Source organism: Lytechinus pictus, chromosome 7, assembly GCF_037042905.1.
Source record: "Lytechinus pictus isolate F3 Inbred chromosome 7, Lp3.0, whole genome shotgun sequence".
Lineage (NCBI taxonomy): Eukaryota > Metazoa > Echinodermata > Echinoidea > Temnopleuroida > Toxopneustidae > Lytechinus > Lytechinus pictus.
This window is the reverse complement of record NC_087251.1, coordinates 44533583-44561270: the sequence shown is the minus strand read 5'-3', so window position 1 is coordinate 44561270 and position 27688 is coordinate 44533583. Positions and strand designations below refer to the sequence as shown.

The 27688-nt window shown below is 37.9% G+C and overlaps 1 protein-coding gene across 1 annotated transcript in view; it reads right to left on the bottom strand.

Moving 5' to 3' along the window:
- Window positions 1-27688, bottom strand: part of LOC129264355 (poly [ADP-ribose] polymerase tankyrase-like) — a 61498-nt gene that overhangs the window by 14211 nt on the left and 19599 nt on the right. The window contains exons 13-39 of the mRNA XM_064102837.1: window positions 25875-26038; window positions 21363-21472; window positions 20641-20717; window positions 18661-18817; window positions 17571-17779; window positions 16567-16788; window positions 15662-15694; window positions 14973-15104; window positions 14342-14497; window positions 13719-13892; window positions 13255-13293; window positions 12421-12493; window positions 11477-11661; window positions 10485-10567; window positions 9859-9968; window positions 9069-9306; window positions 7909-8068; window positions 7109-7185; window positions 6207-6501; window positions 5366-5509; window positions 4749-4863; window positions 4259-4373; window positions 3562-3832; window positions 3052-3190; window positions 2252-2527; window positions 1371-1636; window positions 527-717 (exon numbers count right to left, since the gene is read on the bottom strand). Of these exons, the coding sequence (XP_063958907.1) occupies window positions 527-717; window positions 1371-1636; window positions 2252-2527; window positions 3052-3190; window positions 3562-3832; window positions 4259-4373; window positions 4749-4863; window positions 5366-5509; window positions 6207-6501; window positions 7109-7185; window positions 7909-8068; window positions 9069-9306; window positions 9859-9968; window positions 10485-10567; window positions 11477-11661; window positions 12421-12493; window positions 13255-13293; window positions 13719-13892; window positions 14342-14497; window positions 14973-15104; window positions 15662-15694; window positions 16567-16788; window positions 17571-17779; window positions 18661-18817; window positions 20641-20717; window positions 21363-21472; window positions 25875-26038 (4211 nt within the window). The remainder of the gene's footprint in view (window positions 1-526; window positions 718-1370; window positions 1637-2251; window positions 2528-3051; window positions 3191-3561; window positions 3833-4258; window positions 4374-4748; window positions 4864-5365; window positions 5510-6206; window positions 6502-7108; window positions 7186-7908; window positions 8069-9068; window positions 9307-9858; window positions 9969-10484; window positions 10568-11476; window positions 11662-12420; window positions 12494-13254; window positions 13294-13718; window positions 13893-14341; window positions 14498-14972; window positions 15105-15661; window positions 15695-16566; window positions 16789-17570; window positions 17780-18660; window positions 18818-20640; window positions 20718-21362; window positions 21473-25874; window positions 26039-27688) is intronic.

Here is a 27688-nt window from a genome sequence, read left to right as displayed (position 1 = left end):
AGTTTTTGTGGTTATTCCCTAGCTCTTATAAGCCTCTTTATAATTGTAAAACAAAGTTCCTTCAAGGAAGCATTCAGAAAAATGTATTTTTAAAAATTATTTTCACATTCAAACCACCGTATCATCTCAAATCAAGCACACCATCATTACTACCTAGGGGCCGTTTCATAAAGCTGTTTGTAAGTTAAGAGCAACTTTTAAAATGACCGTTGATCCTTTTTTGTGGTAAATGGTATACACCCAAATGTTCACCGGCGATGGCTTAGTGCGTAAGAAAGGATCACTAGCATTCTTAAAGTCACTCTTAACTTAACTTAAGAGCAGCTTTATTAAACGACCACCGGACATGATATCAAAGTATAACCCGACTAAACTGGCAATATATTTGTGTATCAAAACATAATAATAATGATAATGTTACAACTAGATTGAACTCTTTATCAAGTAAATCTTAAGAGGAGCCAAAGTACTCTTTGACCACAACGAGTGCGATACGTCAACACCACCCATTCAGTAAATTCCATACCCTGCTTCCTTGAGCTGAGCATCTTTGTCCACTTTGGGTTTGGGATACTTGGGGAGTTCCTCAAGGTTCTTTTCACTCTCCTCTTTTACTTTGGTCAGGAGTGCCCTGGAATCTTCCCTGAAGTCGATACGGGGTTCTCCAGCCCAAGAATAACCGTCTGTCCATGTACTCTTCTTTAAGGTTGGTAGTTGCTGTTGATAGAATACAGTAGGGTTTCTTAGAACAAAATATTAAATATCTAAATGACAATATTGATGTGATATTTGATTATGGGTGATCTCAGAACTGTGTGACAAGCTCAGATCATCAGAGAGAATGAATAAATTTGCTGCTGACAAACTACAGTAGGGTTGTTTTAGAACACAATGTTAAATATCTGAGTGGCAATACTGATGTGTGATACCTGACCATAGGTGATCTTAGATCCATAATGCATTCTCAGATTAGTGGAGATGACTGTATTGCAGCATCAGAGTCAAAGAATCATGTAATCTTATATTAACTTGAAAAAATAAGCTGAAAAATTGTAAATATAGGCCAGTGGATTATTTTATTGCGATTGTTTGTAATATAATCAACTTGGTAAAAGGCTGGCATAACAATGTGTACGTTTGCCTGAATAATAGATAGAATGGAGCGGTATAATCTGTCAAAATAAGTTGATCAAGTTTCAAGTTTATTTTTATTTCCACAAAACATCACATAACATTATCCATGTCATCAATGAATGAACAATAATTAAAAGTAGAGTGAAGGTACAAGTCTTAAACAGGGATCCTTGGCAAATTTCAAGGGGCTTGAAAAGCAGCATCCTTAGCTATTTATCAAATATCTGCAAGCATACCATTTGAGGTTTCTTAATGCCCTGCAGCCTCTGTAACAGCTCAGCCATGATGTGTGAGCCAGCTTCCAAGGCATAGTCCAGTGGGGACTTCCCCTCGCCATCCTTGGTGTCCAGGGGAACCCCTAAACTGTGGAACAGCTTCAGCATGGCCTCATTCTGGTACGTGCCAAAGTCGCAAGTACACATAAGGTGATGGATGACATTGCGCCCTCTAGAGTCTCTCGCTGATAGGTCGACGTTGCTCGTCTTGATGAAAGGTTTTTCCTCTGATAAGAAGAACAATATCGTCAAAATTGATTGGTGAGTAGTGAAAGCATCAAAAACTCACCCTTGCTGATTTGAAAAAGTTTGAACAAGAAAACTAGGGCTGAATGAGACATTGAAATTCGACTGAACAGGCGATATCAGGTTCATGATACATTACCGACATGCATAACAATAATGTAAACAAAGTAGACTTCAATGCATTTCCTACAAGAAATCCACCTTAAATTGCTATACAACATAGACATTATTCACATTACTCCAATCAAACTTGCCACCAGGGTCCCAGGAAACTGGTTATACAAAGGTCATCCCTAACCAATATTTTATTCCCCCATCTCTATGCTGTAGCTTTCCTAAAAAAAAAATTGGGGGTTGATATATCCCCATATTGTAGTATCTATAGGTAAAAATAATCACATTTCCGAATATGAAGTATTGTGCAAATCAAGAGTAAACTATTACAACCCGTAAACATCTTTAAATTTTACAAAGTACCAAACTGATACTGGTACTGTACTTAATTTCTGCATTTATATTAAGCAGTATGACGATGGCAATTCCCTTATAATAGGTTCATACATATTCTTTGGGTAATACTTTAGATATATCCTTACTCTCTTCTGGTTTCTTTTTGTCTTTTTCCTTGTCATCCTCCTCCGAGACTTCTCCGTTCTCTTGGCTTCCATCGTGGTCCATCTCCTCCTCATCCTCCTCGTTCTCTCCATCGCCATTCTCATCCATCTCTGCATCTTCATCTTCGTTCTCTTCATCTTCGTTCTCTTCATCTTCATTTTCTTCATCTTCGTTCTCTTCATCGATTTCATCATCCTCCTCCTCCTCATCCTCGTCCATCTCGGCATCATCTCCGTTGAAGAGACCGGTACCTCCAGCTGGTGTAAAAGAATGTGATAAAGCATACAGGATATCAATAAAGAGGCATTTCCCACATTGATTAACTACTTGAGGTTCTCTATGGCATAACAAATGCAAAGCTGAAAGAGAATGATCATTAATAAAGAATGTCTTATAGATCACATGGAGGGGGGGGGGGGGGCAGGGGGAGAAATGCCCCTCCCCAAATAGAATTTTGATGACATTTTTGCTTTCTTTTTTATTGGAAGGGGGGGTGTCAGAAACTTGATGGGAAAGTGCCTCCGGAAAACTTTTGCCCCTTTATTTCAAGTTTGGACCAGTCTAAATAATGTATAAGCAAGAAAAAAAAAAAAAACTTCGAACAATCACTTTAAAATTTAAATAATTCATATTCTGTTGTTACATCTAGGTTACTCCACAATGGGTAATATTGCAGAAAATTCTCCATTTTACCACAAGTCAATCAACATGCAACATCATAACACAATTTGACAACAATAAAGTGAAAGAATATATCTGAAAGTTTAAGAGCAAGACTTACCTTTCCACTTTCTAACTCCAAAAGAACCCAACGAATTAAAAGTAGTGTTGGCAGTTTTCGCAGATGATGAGTCTGCATTGCTGTCTTTTGCTGGGTCATAGTCATAGTTCAGAAGAAGCTTCACAAGTTTGAGATTATTCTGAATGTGAGAGACAAAAATATATTCATAATAATGAAAATAATAACAACAACAATAATAAAAATATTTATTTCAGATCTTTCGACCATTAAGTATAACATAGTATAACAAAAAGTATCATCAAATACTATATTTCCTTACACAACATGAACAAAAATGAAACAAATGTACATGCATGATTTAGATAAATACAATATTATCAACATAATAAATCTTCAGCAAAATTATTTTTCTCCAGCAGCTACCAAATGATACAAATTTATTAATTTTAACATAAATGTAATGTTAAACAGAATGAAAAAAAGAGAACTGATGATTAATTCAACATGTGAAACTTGATATCCTTGATACCCTTGTCAAGATTGTCTCACCTTCCTGACAGCACACATGAGTGGGGTTAGCATGTCCTTGGCCGGTAAGTTAGGGTCCGCCCCTTTGGTCAGGAGGAACTTCACACGGTCGAAGCTGGCGACCCTGAGAGCAGCAAGGAGGGGTGTGAGGTAGCCCACGGGGTGGTCTTCACGGTGGTGGAACCACTCCTCGAGTTTGTCGGCCGGGATGGTCTCTGCACCACTCCCCTCGGTCTCCCACAGGGGAACAGGGAATGCAACGTTGAGGGAGGCTCCAACCTCCATCAGCCAGCTATATGCATGGAAGAACAATGTTCAAAGGTCACAGATTATAATTGACAAGTTATCATTCCCGTGGAAGGGCGAAGGAAGAGATTTTTGTAACTAGAGTATCACTTTGCACAATGTGATGAGTATCTATTCACTGTTAGCTTTGAAGGATTGCATGGTGGTAAGACTAGGTTAATAGGTTTTCAGATACACCATAGAGTGGTAAACAAGAAACTTGCAGTCAAAGGCAAATATATTTTATATCAATCATGTCACTTTGCAATCGGTCGTTGATCTGCTTCAGGCAAAAAAAGAGTGTAAGCGCATTTGCAGCAGCTTAACTTGATCTATCAATTGTAAAATTGCAACAGAAAACTGCAATTGATTGCAATTATTTTCTTGCAACACCCACATTGTATTATGATATTGCACGAGAATGATAATTCACCTGACTAGATTTGTGTCAAAGTATTCCCTCCTCCAGAAAGCTGTGGCCAAGAGGCTTCGTCCCTTCACGTCAGTACTGGTCAATGCCTGCTTGCCACCCTGCTGCTTCATATGACCTACAAGCAAACATGAAAAAAAAATGTCATAAATTTACACTTTCACATCCTAAAGATGTAACTAAGACCAAGTCAGTTAATTCTTTCCACAAAAAAATGCAGTTTATCTATCCTATACAAGTCATGTAAATGTGTAGCCACTTCTCTCTTGTAAATTGTCTTCTTTTTTCAAATACCTTGTCTATACTTTGTCATAAGATGCTACTCATAAGATGCTATTTTGTTGTTTAGTTTGTTTGTTACCCATTAGTCATGATGTTAGTGAACATAAAAATACAGCTAACCTTTCGAAAATAAAAGTATCTTCTAAGTAGGTGTTCCCTAAAGTACGTAGGTTGGATGGTACAGCATATATTAATTTTTGAAGCCACTTACCCCACAAGAACTTTGCAAGCCCTATGTTTTCCGAAAGGACGGCATAAGTTAGCGGCGTACATTTGAACTGGTCATGAGTGAGGCTTACTCCCTTTGAAAGTAATTTCTCAGCAACCTGGGTAACAAAGAAAATTGAATTAAATTACATTTAGCAATCAATAAAAAAGCAGGATATACAATGATTGAGAGTATTCAAAGAAGGGAAATGTTCTATTTGTCAAATTGGGCCATACTCAATATCCTCAGCATAAAGCGTATTGTCAAGAATTCAAAATTTCATTTTGTTCTTCATTTCGAATTCCAGATACATCCACCATAAAAGTAGGTCAGATTACAATAGGGAAAATCAGCAGAGACTGATGAATATTTTTGTCTCGAGCGATTTTTTTTTTCATTTATGGTCAGAGATTTTCACCCATTAGCATGTGGTTCAATGTCTGGAGACATATTAACCCGTTGCCTGTTGGAACCAGGTGATACCTGTACAAAGTCTATTGGAATGACAGAATTCAGTATTCAACAGATTAACTGAACTACTACAACTCTACTTATGCATGTTATTCGGGCAGTCAGAAATGAATTTTTTTCACTAAAAAGACTTTGTGACTATTCTTTACCTTGTTAGAAAGCTGATCAGCAGGCTGTAAGGCCAGGATGTGTAGAAGGTTCTGTTGCTTCGCAGCGACACCATCGACCTTGTGACCTCTGGACTTGGAGACTAGATTCAGAGCCATCTGATATCTGTGCTCCTCAATAGCAGCCTACAATCAAACAAGACACAGAGAAGACTGTTTGATTCATTTCAATTTATTTGTTGCTTAGCAGCTAGACCATCAACCTCTAGATTTTGAGATTAGCATCTAAGCCATGCGAAACCTATGCTCCTCAACAACTGCCTCCAATCATATAAGCAACAGAGAAGATCGTTCAACTCATTCAATGAACAAAAAATTGATTTCACAACGAACAGAGAGTGAGATCCAAGATATACTGAAGATTTAAAATGAGGTCTGTAATTACTTTGCAAACAAAAAGCACTGTGATTAATGCATGGCGTTGCATACACTTTAATCAATCTCTCAAGATTAATGCAAATGACTGACATCATAATGAGGGGGCTACTCGAGTGTAAGCATTATGAAATGCACGAAGTAACCTTTATCTAAAAGACTTTTTCATTGAATTATTGATTGCTGCAACTACATCACTTTGGCTTTACTACATTTAATGGTAACATTTACTCCTGCAACAATTGCTCCTGGCTTGCTCCTCGATGTAGGGTTCGGGTAATGATTGCAATAGGGTTTTATGATAGGTTTATGGTTAGGGTAGGGTAGAGTATAAAATCAAGGGTTGAAGTTGGTCATTCGATTAGTGTGTGGAATTTATAGTGGACCAACTGTTGCCAGAACAAATGTTGTGGAACGGATTTATTTGCACGGATGGCTGTTGGTTTACCTTGATGGGTGTGATGTAAGGTACTTTGAACTTCTCCAGTCTGTCCATGAGCAGGAAGAGGATTCCCTGCCACCCGTTCTTCACCACCCTCCTGAACAGGGTCTCCGCAACGGTCGGCATGGCCTTCCTGCCCGTCTTCTCCCGCAGGGGCCTCCACTCCCAGAAAAGCTCCTTCGTCTTCTCCTCTTCTTCTTTCTTCTTCCTGGCTTTCTCCACCTCTTCGTCTTTGAGGCGTTCGAGGCGGGTGACGGTCGCCGAGATGTCGGCCCCCCGCTGGAGCAGGAAGATCACCACGCTGTCACAGAATAAAATGACAGAAAACTATTCAATGAAACATAACAGAATGACATAACATGACACAATGATATGTAATGTAATAAAACACAATTTAACTTAAATGTAACATAAAGTAATGTAACATAACATAATTTAACGTATCATCACATCACATAACATAACATAACAAAACATAACATGACAAAGAAGATGAACAAATATCACAGAATTTACCCGCAGATAAGAGCTTTAAGGAAGTTACGTTGGTTGTCAAGCTATTACAGGTAGTTATTGTTAGATAAGTAATTGAGTTTAGTTAATTAAGTTACGTAGTTGGGTTTTGTAATGTAAAGCGCTTATAGAAATTCGAATAGGCGCTATATGAACATTGAATTATTATCAATATTATCAATTTGAGAAGAACAGGGAATTCATAGAATTTCATAGAAACCAAACATTTTCAGGTCCAAAAAGTAGAATTACAAAAAAAACAGTGAGAATCATGAAAATCAAACTAAAAATCCAAAGAAACAAAACTTTGCATCAGAGGAAAATACTGTTTAGTGCAACTGTAGGTACTTAGCTTTTAGAAGAGAATACAAGGTTAAAGAAGAAATGTATCTCACCTGATGTGTTCTCCCATACATGCCATAGATAGGGGAGTGTTTCCAACAGAATCTCTCGTATCCACACTGTTAACACACTGTCAACAACAAAAAAGTTGATCTTAAAAGAGTTTGCATAGTAGGTGCCAAAGCCTAAAACAAACTGGGCATTTATTGGTATTTCCAATAATTTGAATATGAATCTCACACAGAGACAATTACCTTTCGATTGGATGTGCATCAGTATAATTAATAGTAAGAGATTCTGGTTAAGATTCATTCCAAGGATGCAATGAGCACTATATATCTGCCAGATATTAAAGCTGGAGGTAGTAATATCAAGGGTTCATTGAAAGTACTCAAAGACAAAAAGCTCATAATCTGACATCTATATACAATGAATGAATTCTTCATAGTGATTGTAGTCATTGATATATGATTATGATGATGAAAAAAAATCACTCTATTTGCCACAACCCAACCTACGCTAGTTGTAGTTTCATTCAATCAAAAAAATAAATAACAATAATAAATGTGCTGACTGCCCCTAATTTCCATCATACATACAAAAATATATATTGGAAAAGTTAATAAAACTAAGAAATGGTACAGTCTGGACAACACTTGAGCTCCATATTTCGTTTTTGGTCTATGATATTTGCGAGGAGTCCCCATCCAAAGGAAAAATAGGCTTTCACATCATTTTTTTAAAAGAGGAAAATGTAGACCGACCGACCCCATCATTTTCCTGTTACAGCAATCTTTTTTTTTTTGGGGGGGGGGGGCATGGGGGGCTGATGGGATATAAAAATTAGACTTACATCGGCAAGATCCATGAGTGAGATAATAGCCCCTCTTAGCGCTGCAGCATGGATGGGGGTCTGTCCTTGCTTGTCTGGGTGACCTATCTTCTGTTTCCTCATTGCGTCTTTCAACAGACTTGAAGCCTCAATAGGATCGATTGAAGATTTCTCATTGGGACTGGGAAAAAAAATGTATTTATTATCATAGAGGATTCCACAAATGCATACAGTATTTGATGATTATAATTGTATGTTATGTATTTAGGCATTATAGATAGCTTTCAATCTTCAACTCTTAAGGCGACCGCACACCTTACGATTGGTCTGCTACCCGATTTCAGAATAAAATGTAGTAGAATTTGATGCTAATATTAAGACTTGGAATATCTTACTGTGTAATGTTCTAAATCATTGTACGAATACCTATGTTCAAATCTGTGACTATGCTATCATCCTTCTTAGAATAAAAGCGAATTTAATATCTAGTCGTAATGACGTCATAGCAGTCGTACGATTGGCTACGATTTGAAACTAATTTGGCCTTTACTCCAAAATAAAGGCTTGCAATCTTTCAAAATGGTTATATTAGTATTCTTTCGATTAATTTTAACCTCAAATAAAATGATATATTCCATTCACATTTTCAGAAAATGAGCAAAGTGCGATTTGTTCCAAAATCGGATCACGAACAGTCGTAAGGTGTGCGGTCGCCTTTAGACATATGCATAAAGCAACGGAAAAATGGAGAAAGATCATGACATGAACTGAAAATATAATTCAGTGACTATCTAATCCAGACATGAACCATTTACAGAATGAGGTCACTGAACCACACACATGCTCATCCCTATTGAAGAACAAAAATGAAAATGAATCAGTTCTACATTAGAAAAGCAGTAATGGTTTCTTCTTTAACAAAAAATCTAATTTACACATGAAAGATTGCATAAATATCAGTCAAATATCAAAAGTCAATGGGTCATTGCATTGTTAACAATTATAATTTATTATCTAAATATTAATGTAGACTTGCTAAATAAGGTTGTGTTCTTATGTCCATGTATAATTGGGAAAATTCAAACATGCTTTATGAAAGCACCGCCACCTCGATACATCAGACTCATCGCCTAACCCCCATCGCTGAAAAAGACAACAATATTCTGGAACAGAATACATACTTAATCATATCAAAGAAGAGGTAGTGGAGTGGCAGTCTTCCTTCGTTGTCCTCGGCGAAGACGTCAGCCTTGTTGTCTAGGAGGAGCTCCAGGGCATCCGTGCTCGGATCCCTGTCATTGATATAGGTCTTGCATGCATAGTGTAAGGGTATCCTCCCTTTCCAGTCTCTGGCCTGGATCCTGGCTCCTTTGGCCAGGAGCTTCCTAATCACCTGACAGATCACCTGACTCAGCACATCTGTGGGTGGAGAAAGGGGATTGCAGAATTACTTGTTCAACCATTTGTTACGGGTTTAACACACATCATGATGACATCAACGATTACGTTAATGTGGTATGTAATGTCACACATGTCATAGACCATACATTGCTTGGAAACATTGGTGATAATGTTGAAAAATAAAATGTACAAAAATGTTTTTTTGAAAATTCTTCATCATCAATGTGATTTTATCATCACTTTCAACATCATCATCATCATCATCATCACCACCACCACCACCACCACCACCACCACCATCATCATCATCATCACATCACCATAATCATCATCATCACCAATTTCTTCTTTATCCTTATCATTGTTATTTATCATCACTTTCATCCTCCTCCTCCTCCTCGTCCTCGTCCTCATCATCATCATAACCACCACCAACAAAACCATCATCATCATCACTATCATCACAGTCGCCCTTTTCTTCTTCATCATCATTGTGATTTCCTCCATTGTAAATCAGAATCATTAATCTTAATCATTTGTTTCAAAACAATAAAGCAACGAGGGACTTACTGCGATGTGACATGACAACATAGTGGAATGGTGTCAGCCTGTTTGGTTCGTTAGGAGCATTCACTGTCGAATCAGTGATGAGGAGATCTACCATTCCAAAATGACCATCCCTATAGAAACAAGATTTCAACAAAAACAGCGAGATTAGCAAGATATATCGCTTACAATACAACGTTTTTTTTTTTTAATGTATAGTGTACAAAGCCGCTGTCACATTGGCGTAAGCGACTCCACACCAACCAAATCTATTACATTATTTTCAATGACATATCATCAGTCGGTTTGGAGTTTGTTTGGTTGATGTGACTGCAGCATAAGATAAGGGCCTTCCTTCTAAAAATTATATTAAATTCCAATACATCTATACTATGGAAAGCCAACCACATCATAATTCGTCATGTAAGAGGGTATGCCCTGTACCTTTGTAAGCATAATGCAGCTTGCCCATTGATCATATTGAGGATTCAAGCAAAAAAATATCAACTTTTTGAATAACTGCACTAAGAAGGCATTGCTGGCTAACCATATTTGACATTATTATTATTTTTTTTTAATTATTTGAATGAGATAACATGTAGTTGATGCTATTAACAAAGGCTGCACCTGCCTTGTAGATATATTCTTACCTTATGGCAAGATTGAGGGGTGTAGCCAGTTTGTCGCTGTCTTTCTCTTGGGATTTCAGATTTACATTTGCCCCTTCCTTCACCTGAAATACAAACAAAGATATGATAATAATACGTTCATTTAAATACAGCTGTTACTTCATGCATTATACTCAACTGCGCTTTGATACGTGGTGTCATTTTATTACCCCTGCCGTAGTTGAGCCGCCATATCGGCGCTGAAGAGTCAGGGAATAAATCCTACCGGGTACCCGTTCACCTCACCTGGGTCGAGTGCAGCACAATGTGGGAAAATTTCTTGCTGAAGGAAAACACGCCGTGGCTGGGATTCGAACCCACGTCCCTTCTGACTGAAAGACGAGAGTCGTAACCACTAGACCATGACGCCCCTACTAGAAATCATACGAAGACATCATGCAGATACATGATTTGAATTACCAGAGGAGTGTTTCACGCAGCAAATAGTCAGTGATTTCCAGAAATTAATTTGTTCTGAGCCAATCAGATGCAAGGATTTCAGTAGCTTATTACCGTTGTCTGTGAAAATCACTATTTTCAATTAGCTGGCCTATGAATAGACTCCTTTTCTTAATCTGTCCTTATTCACAAGGCAAACTTTTGAGAGCTCATAAACCAATCCTCACTTTTGGGGGGATCTCAAACTGAAATAGATGGAGATATCAATATTTCTTCCTCATTGGATAGCTCAAACAACCCGATGGAAATAAAGTACAAAAATGTGGATAAATTCAATTTCAGTTTCAGTTTATTACCCCTTTCTCCCAACAATCAAGATACATTTGTATTGTGTTTAAACATTTTCATTGGCATTGTCATACAAATTGTGTAGATTAACATTAACAGTTATTACATAATATTACATATCAGAAGTATATTCACCCCCCCCCCCTAAGTTAATCCAGAGCTACATGTACCTAAAGTGGAGTATCATAATAATTCTTTCTCTAGTAAATACATGCTGTCAAACTTACAAGTGTCTCTACAAGTGCAATTCGGCCTGTCTTCACAGCCTTGATTAGAGGGGTACGGCCATCCTTATCTCTGGCATTGAGGTCGGGTTTGTACGTAAGGATGATGTCCAGGGCTGGGAAACTACTGAGCCCCGCCTTCGATTTCTCAGTCATCTCACAGAGCAGGTGGAGCACATTCTTTTCAGCTGTAAATTAGTGGGTGAAAATAAAGATCATGTAATTACTCGTGTGTGGAAAACAAAGGGAGTTTGAATTTAGACCATCAAGTTTTCAGATGTTGTGGCATAGGGACATGCTTCATTTGACATTTGCACTTGGAAAGGTCATGTGATTCTTGTATAAAAAAGGTGTGTGTTTGGTAAAATGCGCTACATGTGGAGCGTTGTGGCCCAGTGGATTAGTCTTCGGACTTTGAAACAGAGGGTCGTGGGTTCGAATCCCAGCCATGGCGTAATTTCCTTCAGCAAGAAACTGGTCCACAATGTGCTGCACTCAACCCAGGAGAGGTAAATGGGTACCGGTATGAAATAATTCCTTAAAAAGCTGTGTGCGCTATGAACGCCTAGCTTAGCCGGGTAATATAGGAGCGCCTTGAGCACCTAACAAGGTGGATATGTGCGCAATATAAATACCCTATATTATTATTATTATTATTACATTTGCGCTTGGTGTCATGGCCTAAACCATGGACTAATGCAGGTTTTAGGAAATTAATTTCCCTAAACTTGCATTATACTATACTAGAAACCATCACAACAGACTCAAAGCTACATGTAGCGTACCTTACCAAACATATGTGGTGCATCTACTCAATATCACATTCAACAAAATCACAATACATTATATATCATAACATGGTATTTTATAATTAAATTACAATTCAAGACCCTAACTGGAGTTACAAAGTATAATTTACAAATGGTCTGTAAGTTAAACTACATTACCATGAGCATCCTGTGTGTTTTCCTTCTTCGGTATCTTGGCATTGATATCTGAATGTGATAGTTCAAGCAAACGCTGTAAGATAAAAGAGCATCCAAATTATACTTTTACAATGGGATTTAGATAATGCATATAAGTAACAAATATTCTGTATAAATGGCATGTATTGTGATTCAATAACACAGATTGTGAAGGAATAACACATAATTTGAATAAATACAAAATTATCATTCTTAATATGGCATGTCTATGTGCCTGTAATCAACATACAGCCGACTCGGCAATAGTCAACCTTCAATCAGCTTAATAATCGCCCTGCTCAAAAGCGTTATTTCAGACCAGAATATGCAGAACATGTTTGCATGGCATCTTTTACATCAAAATTTGCCTCAAACAGAATCCTGTGGTCCCAAGATACCGATGTGTTGGTTCATTTGGTAGAATGTCCGTCTCACAACCGTGAGGTCGGGAGTTCAAAGCCTGTCCGTGTTAAGACCAAAAGGCGTAAAAAGATGGAAATTGCCGCTACCTTTTTGGCATTCAACATTTAAGGGAAGGAGCCACGTCGATCTGGCACTACACAGTGGCTGCCAGGCCCACGATCACTTGGGCAAAATGAATTTTCTGAATATTTCTATTCTCAGATTTTTATTTCAAACAATAAAATAAAGTATGGATTTTTAAAAGGTTCGACTTAGGCAGAGTCACATTAATATATGTATGATATATGTGCAAAATAATGTACAAGTAAATTGACTAGAAAGCACTGTCTTTTACTGAGAAAATTTGATGATGATGGGTATATGTATTCAACTACCATAAAAGAGAATCATTACCTTTAAAAATGATCGGCCTTTTTCAACTTGCTCTTCATTCTGCAAATAAAGCAATAGGAAAATGAGAATTCAAATGTCAACTTTCTCCTAATCACAAAAATAAATATCCAATAAAATATTACCAATTTTAGTATTTTCATTATCCAATAATATCTTTATATCACGTGATCGAATTATCACAATTCTCATTCATTACTCTTTATAAGTAGAAATTTCATACATTCATTGGAAACTTTTCAACATGATCATTTTATTTTATTTAGTTATGTATCCCTTCTGAACTTCAAAAATAATAATTGTTCAAGTACATTCAATAGTTTATTGTTCCAAGAGAAAACTTGCCAGGGCAGTTTCAATGACTTGAGCAATTGCATAAAATGAGCAAAAATATACATATATATTTTTTCCTCCTCCTCCTCCTCACACCAAGACTATTATAATGCCCCTGATTGCAATCATCATACCTTGCGACTGGAGTATGTAACATACGTAACAGCCCATCTCAGCAGCGGAGTATAGCACGACGAGTCTCTGGCCTGGGCGAGCTGCTTGATGAAAGCATTGGGCTGGGCCGCTGATGGAGTCTGGGCGGCGGTGTCATTAGCAAGTTTGCTATCGGCAGAAGATTCATTCTTCATCTGGAAAACCGGAAAAATAGACAAAATTTGTGAGAACACAAAATAACAGATACATATATTTTGGTGATGAAAGCAGTGTGAAGACAATAAATTACTTCATAATATTACAGTCCGACAAAGAATCTAGGGAATATTTCAGCAATATTTTTGTCCAACACGTTGTCGGATCTGACAGCTTTCCTTGATTTTGATTGGCTGAGAAGCGCTTTTACTATGGTAGCTGTCTGATAAAACAGGACTTGTTGGATAAAACGTCTGTCAAGTCTTTTCATGAAATGCTCACCTGGTGCTGGCAGTGTGCCTGAGGTAATATTTTTTAGATGTACGATGTTGGCAACTTTTCATTCTCATTTGCCACTAGTCAAATCAAGAGGTCATTCATCAAGTTTTTTAATGACTTGAAATATACTGGAGCATTGTGATTAAAACAAGTGAATTACGATACATACATTGTCAGCCACAATGTTCAAGAGTTCGATCTGATCGGTGTCAAGGCATCGTTGGGCCATCAGATGAAGTAGATTCTCATTCTTCTCATTGGTGAAGTTGGTTAGCTTACTGCCTTTGCCCAGGAGGAACTTGACCATGTCAGCGTTGACTTGATTCTGAGCGAGATAAAGACAGTGAGGATTAATAGCAATAACATCAATATATTGACATTACAAACGATGAATTTTTGAATATATTCTGTCATAAAAACAATTAAAAATTTTGCTTTTAAGAAATACATAAGAAATTGACACAACAATAGCTTAAAATAGAATTAATTCAAGCTTGACATTTTTTGTAAACAGTAATGTTGGTAATCTTTCCAGCAAATTTTTGCAAAAGATTTGGTATCAAAACACCTTTTCTGAGGGAAATAACAATATAGATAGAAATGCAAGCATCTCTTTTGCATGGTTTAATATAATAAAATAGAAAACAATTTCGTCGATGAAAACAAACTACATAGCGACAGGTGTCTTAAGAGCTGCGTTTAAGCATCTGCATAAAGTCAAGAACTCCTCAAGAACTCTATAATAATTAATATTAAGTTATCAACCAGTGTCTTCGAAGTGATGCCTTGTTTTCTCTTACCCTCTTGATAGCAATGTCAAGGGCCGTTTCTCCGTCCGACGTCTTGGCATGGATATCACATCCTTTGGCGATGAGGAAGGTCGCCATGTCGACACTGATCTTCTTCCTCTCGTCCCTCTTTGCTAAGGTACCCTGGATGGTAGATGGATAGAAAAGAAAATACCAGAGATGGAAGCTCGTGAATGCTCAAAGAAATTGTCATGTATTAAATCTCCTTCTCATTTCAATGGTATGCTCTTAAACTTTTCTTTACATCAGAATCCATCATGGTAGAATTTTTCTAGGATGTTTCTTAGAATGAATACATAGATGGCTTTGTAGAAAAATGAATTTATTTATTCTAATTTTGAGACAAGGAAGGTAAAGATCAGAGATTATTGTTCATTGATGCTCCAGTTAATTTTCTTCTTCAAAGTCTACTCCTCTCTTTCTCACTTGAACCAAATGCTCTTGAACTACACATACTATTTAAATCAGAATTCATCATTGAAAGATATCATTAAGTCTTCATATGTTTCTCAGAAACAATACAAAGATGGCTTCATAGTGAATTTTATTTGTTTATTTCAATTTCAGGGCATACAACCGGACACAAATTACATTGTATTGTATTGCATTAACTCACAATATGGAAGACATCATTACAAAAATAAGGTTACCAAAGAAAACTAGCAAGTGCTTATACTGACCTGATGGAAGTTAGCAGCTGCCAGATGATGAAGCTAAGGGGAAAATGAAAAATACAATATAGATTCAAAAGGAACAAGGATATATACATCTTCCTAAAAGGCACTCTTAATATTTAAAATCCATATTTTTACACTTGCTTATTGCAATGAAGTCCTGTCAGGAATATTCTACAAATACTATTGAAGATATCTCTTTGTGAGCTACATACATTTTCAATAAATGTACGCTGAGGATATATCCAATAATTTCATTTTCTGAGGATAAAATCAGGAAATTCCTTTCACTTTGGAGATTTGTCCTTTCTTTTTCTGTAAAGCAAGACCAGCAGAGGTCCCGAAAGCTATTTTTTTTAGAAGTTACACCCCTAACTCAAGAGGTCACATTAATCTGTGCCAAAATAACTGGAAACGACAGAAAGAGATCCTAGCACTACTGATGATTGCTTAATAGCAATGAAAACTGCTCAGCTGTTAAGATGCTTTGGCCGGTAAACCAGGAGTGTAACAGCTTGGTTCAAGAGGTCCCAGGGTTGCAGGCCACTCTCTCCCTGCCTTTTCCCACCTTCTTATCCATAGTTTAGTGACATCAACATATACTGCGTCAATAACCACATCATCTCTGGTATCAGTTGAGTTTTTTTTTATTATTATTATCATCATTTATTTGAAATAAATAAGGAATACATAGTAACAAAGACATATATAAACAAGTCAATGAGTAGAACAATCCTGCCTAGGTATGGAAAACGCTAACTCAATTACCATAACCCCCAATTCTCCCTTTTGTTCAGGAAATAAAACTGTCAGTCAAAGTACCAGACACTGAAAACACCCCTGAGATCTGGCGCAACCCCTGCAAAAAAAATATATTGTGCCCTTAGAGAGGGGGGGGGGGGGGTTCTTACCGCGGTCCAGTCGTTGGCATCCTTGAGGGTCACGCTGGCGTTCTTCTCCTCCACCAGGTACTTGAGCTGCTCCCACATCTCAGGGGTCAGCTGGCTCACGGTCAGCATCACGATCGTCCAGCCGTCGGCGTCGCGGAAGTTCACATCGGCGTTGGAGTCCTCCAGGAGCAGGTCGGCGCACCCCACGTGGCCCTTCATGAAGGCAATGGCTAGGGGTGGTACCTACAAACACAGGACGACAATGTGTTTGGTTCAATTCGGGTCACACAATTTTCAAGGGATACAATAAACTAGGGCAATACAGTAGCCAATTCTCTTCAGTTCTTGTGGGCGCGTCGTGGTCTAGTGGTTCTGACCCTCACCTTTCAAACTTAGGGTCGTGGGTTGGAATCCTACCCATGGCGTGTTTTCCTTCAGCAAGAAATTTATCCACACTGTGCTGCACTCGACCCAGGTGAGGTGAATGGGTACCTGGCAGGAATTTATTCCTTGAAATGCCACCGCGCTGTAAAAGGCTGCGGAGCTAAGGCCAGGGTAATAATATCCAAGTCCTTTGGGAGCGCATGGGGACGTTATGACATAATGTGATATGCGCTATACAAGAACTACGTTATTATAATTATTACAATTAATTTTCAAGGGATACAATAACTAGTGCAATACAATAGCCGATTCTCTTCAGGGGCCCATAACACAAAGCTTAGCAATGATCGTAGAACATTTTTCTACGATTGATTGCATTGACAACAGTGTACAATTAATCGTGGAAATCAAGCGTACGATTAATTGCTAACCTTTGTGTTACAGGACCCTGATCAATTGTATGTAGTACTTCCATTCCAATCTTATGATTTTTTTTTATCATGGACTTACTGCTCAATGAAAGGAATTTCATGAAAGAATTAGTAATTTTCATTGATTAATTTGACCTGAGCCAATCAGATGCAAGGGTTTCAGCAGAATACAACTACTTGTTCGTAAAACATTCCCCAGAAGAAACTCACCTTCCAATCGTTGAGTGCGTTCGGGTCCGCGCCAGCCGAGAGGAGAAGCCGGAGCATAAACCACCAGCCATATGCAGCAGAATAATGGAGAGGGGAATTCCGTGATGAGTCGCTGGCGTTTGGATCGCATCCCTTACGAAGTAGGAATGCAGCGACGGGGACATGCCCGTTAATAGCAGCCAGCATCAGGGGCGTCCGCTTTAATTTATCTGAAGGACAATTGGCAAGAATTTGAAGATTACTAGGGGAATAACGAAGGGCCAAATACAGTATATAAGGTAGACTCATTTGCCTTAATCAGAGTCTTACTGATACAGGATTAACACTAAAACTATTGATGTGTGAGTTAGCAAAGTTGATCTTAGAAGTGCTTTCAACACGTGACGTCTTTGTGGTGTACGAATAATCAAAGAGTTGCAAAAAGTCAAAATAATATAATATAATATCATTTTAAACCAAAATCCCGAATCTAAAAGCTGGAAAGTTTTATAACCATTTATCACTATGTTTATACAAATAATATTAGAGATCATACACCACCAGTAATAGGTACCTGTCATGTAATCGTTATAAGTCTAGCTAGATGAACATCTCATCGATACAGGTGTTGATCTTATTGTCTATAAGGTTAAGACATCTAATTATTTAGAAAGGAGGCGTGATAGCTCAGTCGGTAGAGCAGGGGTTTCGGATCCTGTTGACCCGGGTTCGATTCCCACTTGGTGCGCTACTGCCCTTTGGTAAGGCATTAATCCTCATTACCAGGTCCCTCGGAGAGGACCTTAAGACGTCGGTCCTCTGGTTGCTTGCTTACAAGCATTCATGCTTTCTGAGCAATCAGGCAAAAAAATCACCACCATTTATTTATAAAACAGACCCAAATGTTCCTGATTTTCTTGCTTTAGAGCTGAAATCATCATTATATAACAATCCTCTTCAGGCTTACTCCAGACCAATTAAAATCTATTACATTATTTCCAATGATATACCACCGGGCGGTACAGATTTCAGCATAGTTGGTATGACTGCACCCATAAGTATGATGTTACTGAAATATGATTAGAAGTATTGCTAAATGGATATAACTTACCTCTCTGGTCAAGAATAGCCCCATGGTCAGCCATGATCTTGACCGTCTGAAGGTGACCCCGTTCACATGCTACCATGAATGGAGTGAGTTTGTTCTTGCCGGCTGATAAAGTTGCTTGGAGGTTTGCGCCATGCTTGAGTAGTGCTCGTACAGCATCCTAACATGAAAATCGAAGTAGAGCACAAGGTCAATTTCAGTGAGCCATGCTTCCTTGTAGAGTCAACATCTTCCTCACTTGGAAGGAGTCTTGTATCTTCCATTCATTGAAGATGACAATCTTCCATCTACATCAAATTCCTATCGTCTATAATGTATTTTATCGGTGTGCTTACCTACAATTCAGTTCATAATATTGCCCCTTCATAATGATTCCTCTCTCATTCATCCCTCTTCTACTATATATTTGTAACAGTCTTCATTCAGCTAATTCCACCAAATTAAGAGAACCAAAAGGGACATGAGGCGAAAGAGCATTCTTTGCTGCTGCACCCATCTCTGGAACTGCTTCCTAACAAATTTCAAATCTAATCCTTTCTTCAGTTCTTTAGTCTTTGTAAGAAAATCTAAACCTATCCCATGTCTCATGATTTCTCTAAATATCCTACTATCCGAGCTGAAGATATTTATATCTAAATAATAGAGTAAAATTCACAGAGCAAAATGCTGAAAATTTGATCAAAATCAGAAAACAAATAACGAAGTTATTGAATCTTAAAAATTTGCATGAAATCATAATTGTTTCATTTTTTCATAAATGTGTAAATGATGTGTCTCCATTATGATGAAATAAGTTGCAGCAAGAAATAACTAAATGCACTTAAAGGGATTGTTTAACTTTGTGAGCAGCTGATTTAAAAAATTCTCAAACTGAGTTGAAACGTGCGTATGAGTGCCTGTATTTGTCCTCAAAAACCCTGAAACAGACCAAAATATAGGATGAAAAACTCTAATTTAGATACAAGTAGCAATTTATTAGCCTGATTTTGAGAACCATCTAGTAGATGGGTTCAGCTTATGACCAGTTTTCTCCAATTCAAAAAGTCAGTTGGCTATTTTGACTGCCTTCTGTTGTGTGTATCTCATATACACACACTATTAGCTGCACTGTACATTCAGTGTATACCTTGTACACACTGCATGTAGGTCATGCTGTGTTCATCTAGAATTAATGTGTTGTGGTGCACAGATTCCCTGTATACACATAGTCATTGAAACCAACTCCCAATTATTTCAAACTTTGGTTTACATCTCCAAGGTTTTAAAATTGATCCTGTAAATATAATACTTTGAAACTTTTGGGATGGTATTTTTACACTATAAGCCTAATGTTTAGCCCATTTTCAGGAACCAAAAGGAGAATTTTTTAAATCAGAACAAAGTGAAATTATCACTTTAGCACTTGTCAATCCAATTGTGTTAGGTTTCGGTAGAAAATGTTTTATAAACCTAATTTTATATAATAAAAAACAAAAGAACAAGTGGGGGTATGACATCATCAACCCACCTAAAGAATATTCATGAAGACATGCCTCGACCTGTTTCCACGAAATAATGCAAATCCTTAAATTTCAATAACTTTGTCATTTGTTATCTGATTTTCTGCATTTTGCTCTGCAAATTTTACTCTATTTATTGAGATATAAATATCTTCAGCCCGAAGCAGCCCTTTAACTCCCTCTAAATATAAATTTGTTATTCATGTACCATTGGAAGCATTTCCACTTTTCTGTTTATAATGACTTTATTTAATTTGTTAGGTGCCTTAAGTGTACTTAGGGATGACTTTGTTCAAAAGTAGGAAAAGGAAGTATTTCCTTCTGGATTGAGCAGTAAAGTTATCAAGAAATATAGGAAAATCATATTGAATGGAAAGAAATTGATATTGTTTCCTCTAAATTTAGATTGGTTGAGAGGTCTGCTGAGGTGTCATTCAAGTACATAATTTCTAATTAAGTTTGTGTTCACAATTAATAGACTCACATTATGTCCATTCTCTGCAGCATAGTGAAGGGGTGTCTGACCAAATGTATTTCTACGGAATACTCCACCCTTTTCATCTGAAAAAGGTAAAAAAAATAATGTCATTAAATAAAGTAATCACCTGAAAACAATTACTGGAAAGTTGCTACAAAAAATGAGCAATTTCGGAAGACAGCTTTAATGGAATCAATGAGAGATAATAGTTAACAACTGCAGTGCCACATTTAATCTTCCAAAATTGCAAAAACCATCATGTATACTATCAAAATAACATTCAATAATAATTCAATTCAATCAAAAATGATTCTGTTGCGAAAGTTTTATGTATGGGAGGTATTATTGATGGTGGTCTAATCTGTGGGCAACTTTGTAGTCCAACACTGCATAAATGTATGGCTGCTGCCGCTGATGCAAACACTTTGAATAACCAAAATGGAGAAGAAAAAAATCAGACCATATCTATACTTGCATGCACTGAGCGCCGGTGATGGTAGCTCGAGCTAAAGCCGGGGTAATAGTAGCAGCGCTTTGAATCCTCAGACAAGAAGCGCTTTATAAATCCAGCTATTTTTATTATTATACATATATCTGTACACAATAATATCTACTCTTTAAAAAAAAAAAATTACTATTTACTTGGTTACTAAGAGTTCACTCAGAGCCTATGCAAACATGATTTCTTCTACATAACCCAATCCCAAATCTCTCGAAGGGACTCTCACCTGATTTGAGTTTCTTCACCAGGACCTCAATGTTCTGTGTCCTGTTGAGAGAAGCGGCTACCATGAGCGGTGTGTTCCCTTGGTTATCTGTGTCGTCTGCAAACGCTGACCTGGAGGTTAAGAACACACATGAATACCCAATCCAATCCAATCCTGAGCCCCGTCTTACAAAGAGTTACGATTTATCCAATCAATCGCAACTATGGAAAGCCAGCAACGTCAACATCTAAACAAGTGGAATGCCTCTGGCCGTCTCACCTGCATCACGCAGCAGTGCTGATTTTGAAAACTACTATGACTCGCACAAGATGTTCAGTGATACTTGGTTACTCTTATTTCCACGTTTTATGAACTAGACCAATACACTTAAAGAGATATGATGGCAATTCAACAAATACATGTACCAGCAACGTGGCCAAAGTTCTTTGACCTTACATGACCTTTGACCTTGATCATGTGACCTGAAACTCGCACAGGATGTTCAGTGATACCTGATTACTCTTATGTCCAAGTTTTATGAACTAGACCAACACACTTTCAAATTTATGGCTGTAATTCAACAAATACCCCAATTTGGCCAAAGTTCATTGACCCTAAATGACCTTTGACCTTGATCATGTGACCTGAAACTTGCACAGGATGTTCAGTAATACTTTATTACTATTATGTCCAAGTTTCATGAATCAGATCCATAAACTTTCAAAGTTATGATGGTAATTCAACAGATACCCCCAATTTGGCCAAAGTTCATTGACCCTAAATGACCTTTGACCTTGGTCATGTGACGTGAAACTCATGCAGGATGTTCAGTGATACTTGATTAACCTTATGTATAAGTTTCATGAACTAGGTCCATATATTTTCTAAGTTATGATGACATTTCAAAAACTTAACCTTAGGTTAAGATTTTGATGTTGATTCCCCAACATCAGAGCTGCCAACCTTGTGCAAGCAAAAAAAGGAATCATTATGGCCAAAAAAAGGAATTTCCAACAAAAAAAAGGAATGTGTTAAAACGAACCTTAAAACCACACGCGACAAACATCCAATGCAAAAAGTATGTATGCAGTGAACAATTTAAAAAAAGTTAATCTCTAGGCCTAGTCTGGGCTAAGTAACGGAGTGTTACAAATTGGACCCTTAGTCTTGGGCCGTTTGATATAATCTACCAACTTTAATTAAGTCAGTAGCAGGGCTTGAATTAAGAATTGAGAGGGGCAAGGCCATTTTTAAATGGGCACTTTCAGCTTGGGGCAACCGGCAAAGTGGCCTTGAATGCCCCAAAATTTCAAGGGGTATCAAGGCCATTCTAAAGGGCATGAAGGCCACTTTTATTCTAGTCAAATGGGCACCTAGGCAAATTTTTCTAAAAATGACAAGTAGCTAGGCCTTTCATTTTGTAGTGCAACCTACTCCGGCACTTATCAAAGTGAAGATCTGTCGAGAAAAAAATCTTTCAGGGGCACCAAAATCAGTTCTGGTGAACATTTTTAGGGCTCCATTTTTCTGGGGCTTCCTTTCCACTTCTAAAATAATTCATTGTTTTATGTTGAGTTTCCTGACAAAACTACCAAATTGTAGACTAAGAGAAAAAAAAAAAAAAAGTTGCCATCGATTCAGACTTCTCTTCCCAAGTAACATTGTTTTTGCCAAACAGTACCCTTTAAAATTAAAGTGTCATAAAATGGAAGTGTACATGTAACATTCCACAAATATAGAAAAATTATTCATAAATCAATCTAATCTAAAATTCAAATAGATCTATAGATAAGATTAAGAAGTTGAAATCATTCCACAAAAGTCCCATCGTAAATCACTTCACGATGTGCACAGCTCAGCCTCAATCACACTGCACGCACACTCAATCATCCCCAGCAGTGACAGCACTATAGAGCAGACATCTAGGCCGCCAGAACCAGGGAAGAAATCTTCCCATTCCTGCTAAACTGAATGCTAAAGTGCCGACTTTTTTAATGAATTCAAAAGGCAGAAGGACATCTCTCTAGTATAAATCATGTGAAACTATCAATAAATGTTGAATATCACCCAGAATTATTACTTCAGGGGACAATGAAGAGCTTTCCAGGTCTTTTCAAAGCCGAATTCATTGTATTTGTTTGATACGAGTTGATGAAAATTAACCAGACAGTACCGTTATCCGAAGGGAATTGATATTAATCAATTCAAGAAAATAGCCTCAAAATTTCATTTCTTTATCACTACAATTAATTTTAAAGTATATGAAAAATATCTTTTGATGATTCAATCTTTAATATATATGATGAGTATTTTTGTAAAATTTTGCAAATGGAATAATAATCATCATCCTTACAGACGTATTTACCAGTCGCTATACATCGCGATTCGTACCATGCATGCCGCTCGCATATTCAACTAACGTATATGTACGTGCACGCTATCAAATTATTAAAGTGCGTTGGAAAACCGGCCGGCAGGCGACTATGCACGCGCAAGTACCAGGCTCATCTCGGGCTCATCACGCACTCCACATACATACAATTATGTACACACATTATCAAAATTGTCAAAAAACGTAATTTGAAAAGAAAAACCATAATGCCGTAATTTGAATGAAAAAACGTAATGATTACGGCAAAAACGTAATGGTTGGCAGCTCTGCAACATGGTCTAAGTTCATTGACCCTAAATGACCTTTGACCTTGGTCATGTGACATGAAACTCAGGCAGGATGTTCAGTAATACTTGATTAACCTTATGGCCAAGTTTCATGAACTAGGTCCATATACTTTCTAAGTTATGCTGTCATTTCAAAAACTTAACCTCAGGTTAAGATTTGGTGTTGACGCCGCCGCCGTTGCCGTCGGAAAAGCGGCGCCTATAGTCTCACTCTGCTATGCAGGTGAGACAAAAATACATGTTTGTTCAAAATATTTTCTAGAAATGATGTACATTCAATATACGGTATGCTTCTCTTTGTTTTTAAAGGACATCGAGCAAATTTCCTAAAGAAAAAATTATGACATTGATGGATTTCCATATACTTGAGATTGATCGGATCGATCATAACTCTTTGTAAGATGGGGCCCAGAACTCGGTAACATACAGCGTTGTGATTGATCCTTGGGATAAATTTTCATGATTGATCACACACAATAATCAATACCATAGGAGCGTTCACGTCTCGGTCCCATGTCAGGAATTTCTCCTGCAAGTCCTTCTACGACACTATACAACTTCTACTACTTCCCGTGTTGTGACCCCAAAAAAAGGAGGCCAGTACAATCAAACCTAGAAATCAGACCAAAGACTGATCGCTAAGCTTTACGTTACTGGGCACAGGATTTTGTAAAGTGCAAATTCATCTATTTGTCTTATAAAAGGCTTTGATGAGAATGAAAAAAAAAATACTCAACATGTTTGCTCATGAATCAAACTGAAAGAAGACAAATGTGACTTCATGTAACAGGCATATGGACTGTTACAAAGCTATCAAGGGTGGGTTTATTATGTGAAAGCCTGCCCAAAAGTATGTGCATCTTTTATCTTATGGGATTGTAGTGCGGTTCCTGTTATTTGCTTCAAAGCCATTCCCAATCATAGGCAATAATAACCAGTCACCACAAACAAGTCATTACAGGCCCGAATTCACAAAGGTGGTTTTGAAAACCCACGGTTGAGTCAATGGTTTATGCAGATTTCCTGTATAAATTAGGCTTATTTTAGTGCGTATATTAAAAAATTCAAATGCTGATGCGCGCTTTTGTCACAGTGCGCCGAATTGATGCCTGTTGCCATGGTCATCCACGCTATTTTATTCATGAGTCCACTGTTTTCAATTAATGAGTCCACTCTCCAAACAGTGGACTCATGAAAAAATAGTGTATCTAACCATGGAATAGGCGTCCATTTGGCGCACTGTGACAAAAGCACGCATCAGCATTGGACATTTTTTATACACGCGCCCGATACGCTAAATTATTTATACAGGAAAATTGCATACACCATGGATTCAACCGTGGGTTCTCAAAACCACCTCTGTGAATTCAGGCCTATATCTTATATCAATTGAATCTACACATTAGGCAATGCCTGGTCAAGAGTAGAGTCCGAACTAATCATTTGAATAGGATCCACCCGGGGAGTGTGTCATGAAGCATCTTGCAAGTGATTTTCACTCATACATTCTTAGCCAATCAGATGCAAGGATTTCAGTAGCTTATAACAGATGTCAATGAACTACACTGCCAATTCGTTTCATGAAATGCTTCCCTAGTCATCTCAACACAAAATAATCTACAGTACAGAAGATATACAGTGACACGTCATTTCCTCCAGAGACAACCGCTCCAGGCTTTATGTCGTCTAAGATGTAGGGTTAGGGTTGCAATAGGGTTTTATATTAGGTTTAGTGTGTCGGATAGGGTATGGGGGTTAAATCCAAGGTTGAAGTTGGTCATTCCATTAAGTGTGTGGAATTTACAGCGGAGCACTTGTCGCCGGAGCAAATGTCATGGAACCAGAGATACGAACCTCTGAATGAGGAGTTCGAGCGGTCCCGACCCCGTGCAGGCAGCAGCGTAGTGGATGATCTTCTTTCCTTTGGTATCGGCAAGGTTGAGCTCCGGCACGGTGTTCAGAAGCTTCTCCAGGATCTTGGGGTTGGGGTTGATGGCAGCACAATGGATTGGCATGATCTGTAGGAGAAGAGAAAGAGAGTAATGAAGAAATACACTATACAAAGAAATACAGTCAAATATGTGTTAGTGGGCACCTGTCTGTAGCAACCGCTTGCCTTTAGTAACCACTAAAACAAATTCCCAGAGAGGCACTTGTGTGTATACATGAAGTCTCTGTCTATAGGAACCACCTGTCTATAGCGACCACTATAACTGATTCCCACGGAGGCAGATTGTATGTATAAGAACCTGTCTATAGCAGCCACCTGTCTATAGTGACCACTATAACTGATTCCCACGGAGGCAGATTGTGTGTATAAGAGTCTGTCTATAGCAGCCACCTGCTAATAATGACCACTAAAATCGAATCAAATGGAGGCAGATGATGTGTGTACAACAACCTGTATATAGCAGCCACCTGCCTAAAAAGGCCACAATTTGTGCTTCCCTTGAGTTGCCATTATAGACAGGTTTCACTGTACAATAATTTTTTCTGCGTACATGAGGGTATAACTACAGTCAGTCACATGCAAGGAAACGCTTCAGCATTGTAGATGACCAGAAGCTAGCTGTATCTCTCCTGGCTGATACTATAGTGTACAAACGATGAATGTTCATGAGTGCAATGGACAGAATACTTCATGAGGTGAAAAATGAAATGATACATTCAACAAGGCGTAGCCAGGTGGAAGGGATCATTCATTTCATCTTTCACCAAATTTTCTTTATTTGAAATTCATTGAAATTGAACATTCATTATTTGTTTTACATGACACCTAAAAATAGATCCTTTCATTTGGCATTTTATACATGTGAATGCAAAAGTGCGCACATTGATTGTCGCATACATACAAACACAAGCACTGTAAACATGAGTGTTTTTACGTGAACTGCCGGCTGTCTTGGCATGCGCGTGCAATGGACAAGATCGTATGGATCGAAAATTGCGAGGATGCTAATATCATTGTAAAATGGGCTGAAAGATTGACATCAAACAACTAATCAAATAACATGGATCTATCTAGGCGTCATATGATTTTAAATCATGGGCTATTGGTTTCTTGAATAACTTTGCATTTTCACACAGATACGATGTAGTGATCTCAGGGCCCCGTCTTACAAAAAGAGTTGCGATTGATCCAACCAATCACAACTATGGACGGCCAGCAATGTCAACATCTATTATGCATGTTCGTTCAAAATATTTTCTAACTGTGATGTATATTCATACTTTCATCGTTCTCTTGAAGATTCAGTGTGATTCTCTTTGTTTACTAAGGAGATCGTGCAAATTTCCTGGAGAACATATTATGGTATGGATGGATTTCCATACAGTTGTGATTGATTGGATCAATCGTAGCTCTTTGTAAGACGAGGCCCAGGACTACCTATTCATCTATATTTGAGCGAATGCTAAGGCAGTTACAGATACAATTCAAAGTCATTCCCATGTCATCAGGCACATGAGGCAGCACCTGTTTAGTAACAGCTAACGACTGTTAAGTCCTCAAGTAGCTCAGTGCTTTGACTTCCCCTACTCCTTCCATAGTGCCGACTGCCTGGCAAAGAGGCCCAGAGTAATGTTCCTGAAAGTCTATGGCATGCCCTGACTAATCCACAACCTTTCAGCTATGCGGCACATGCTTTAACCAGTCTCTTAAAACTGAA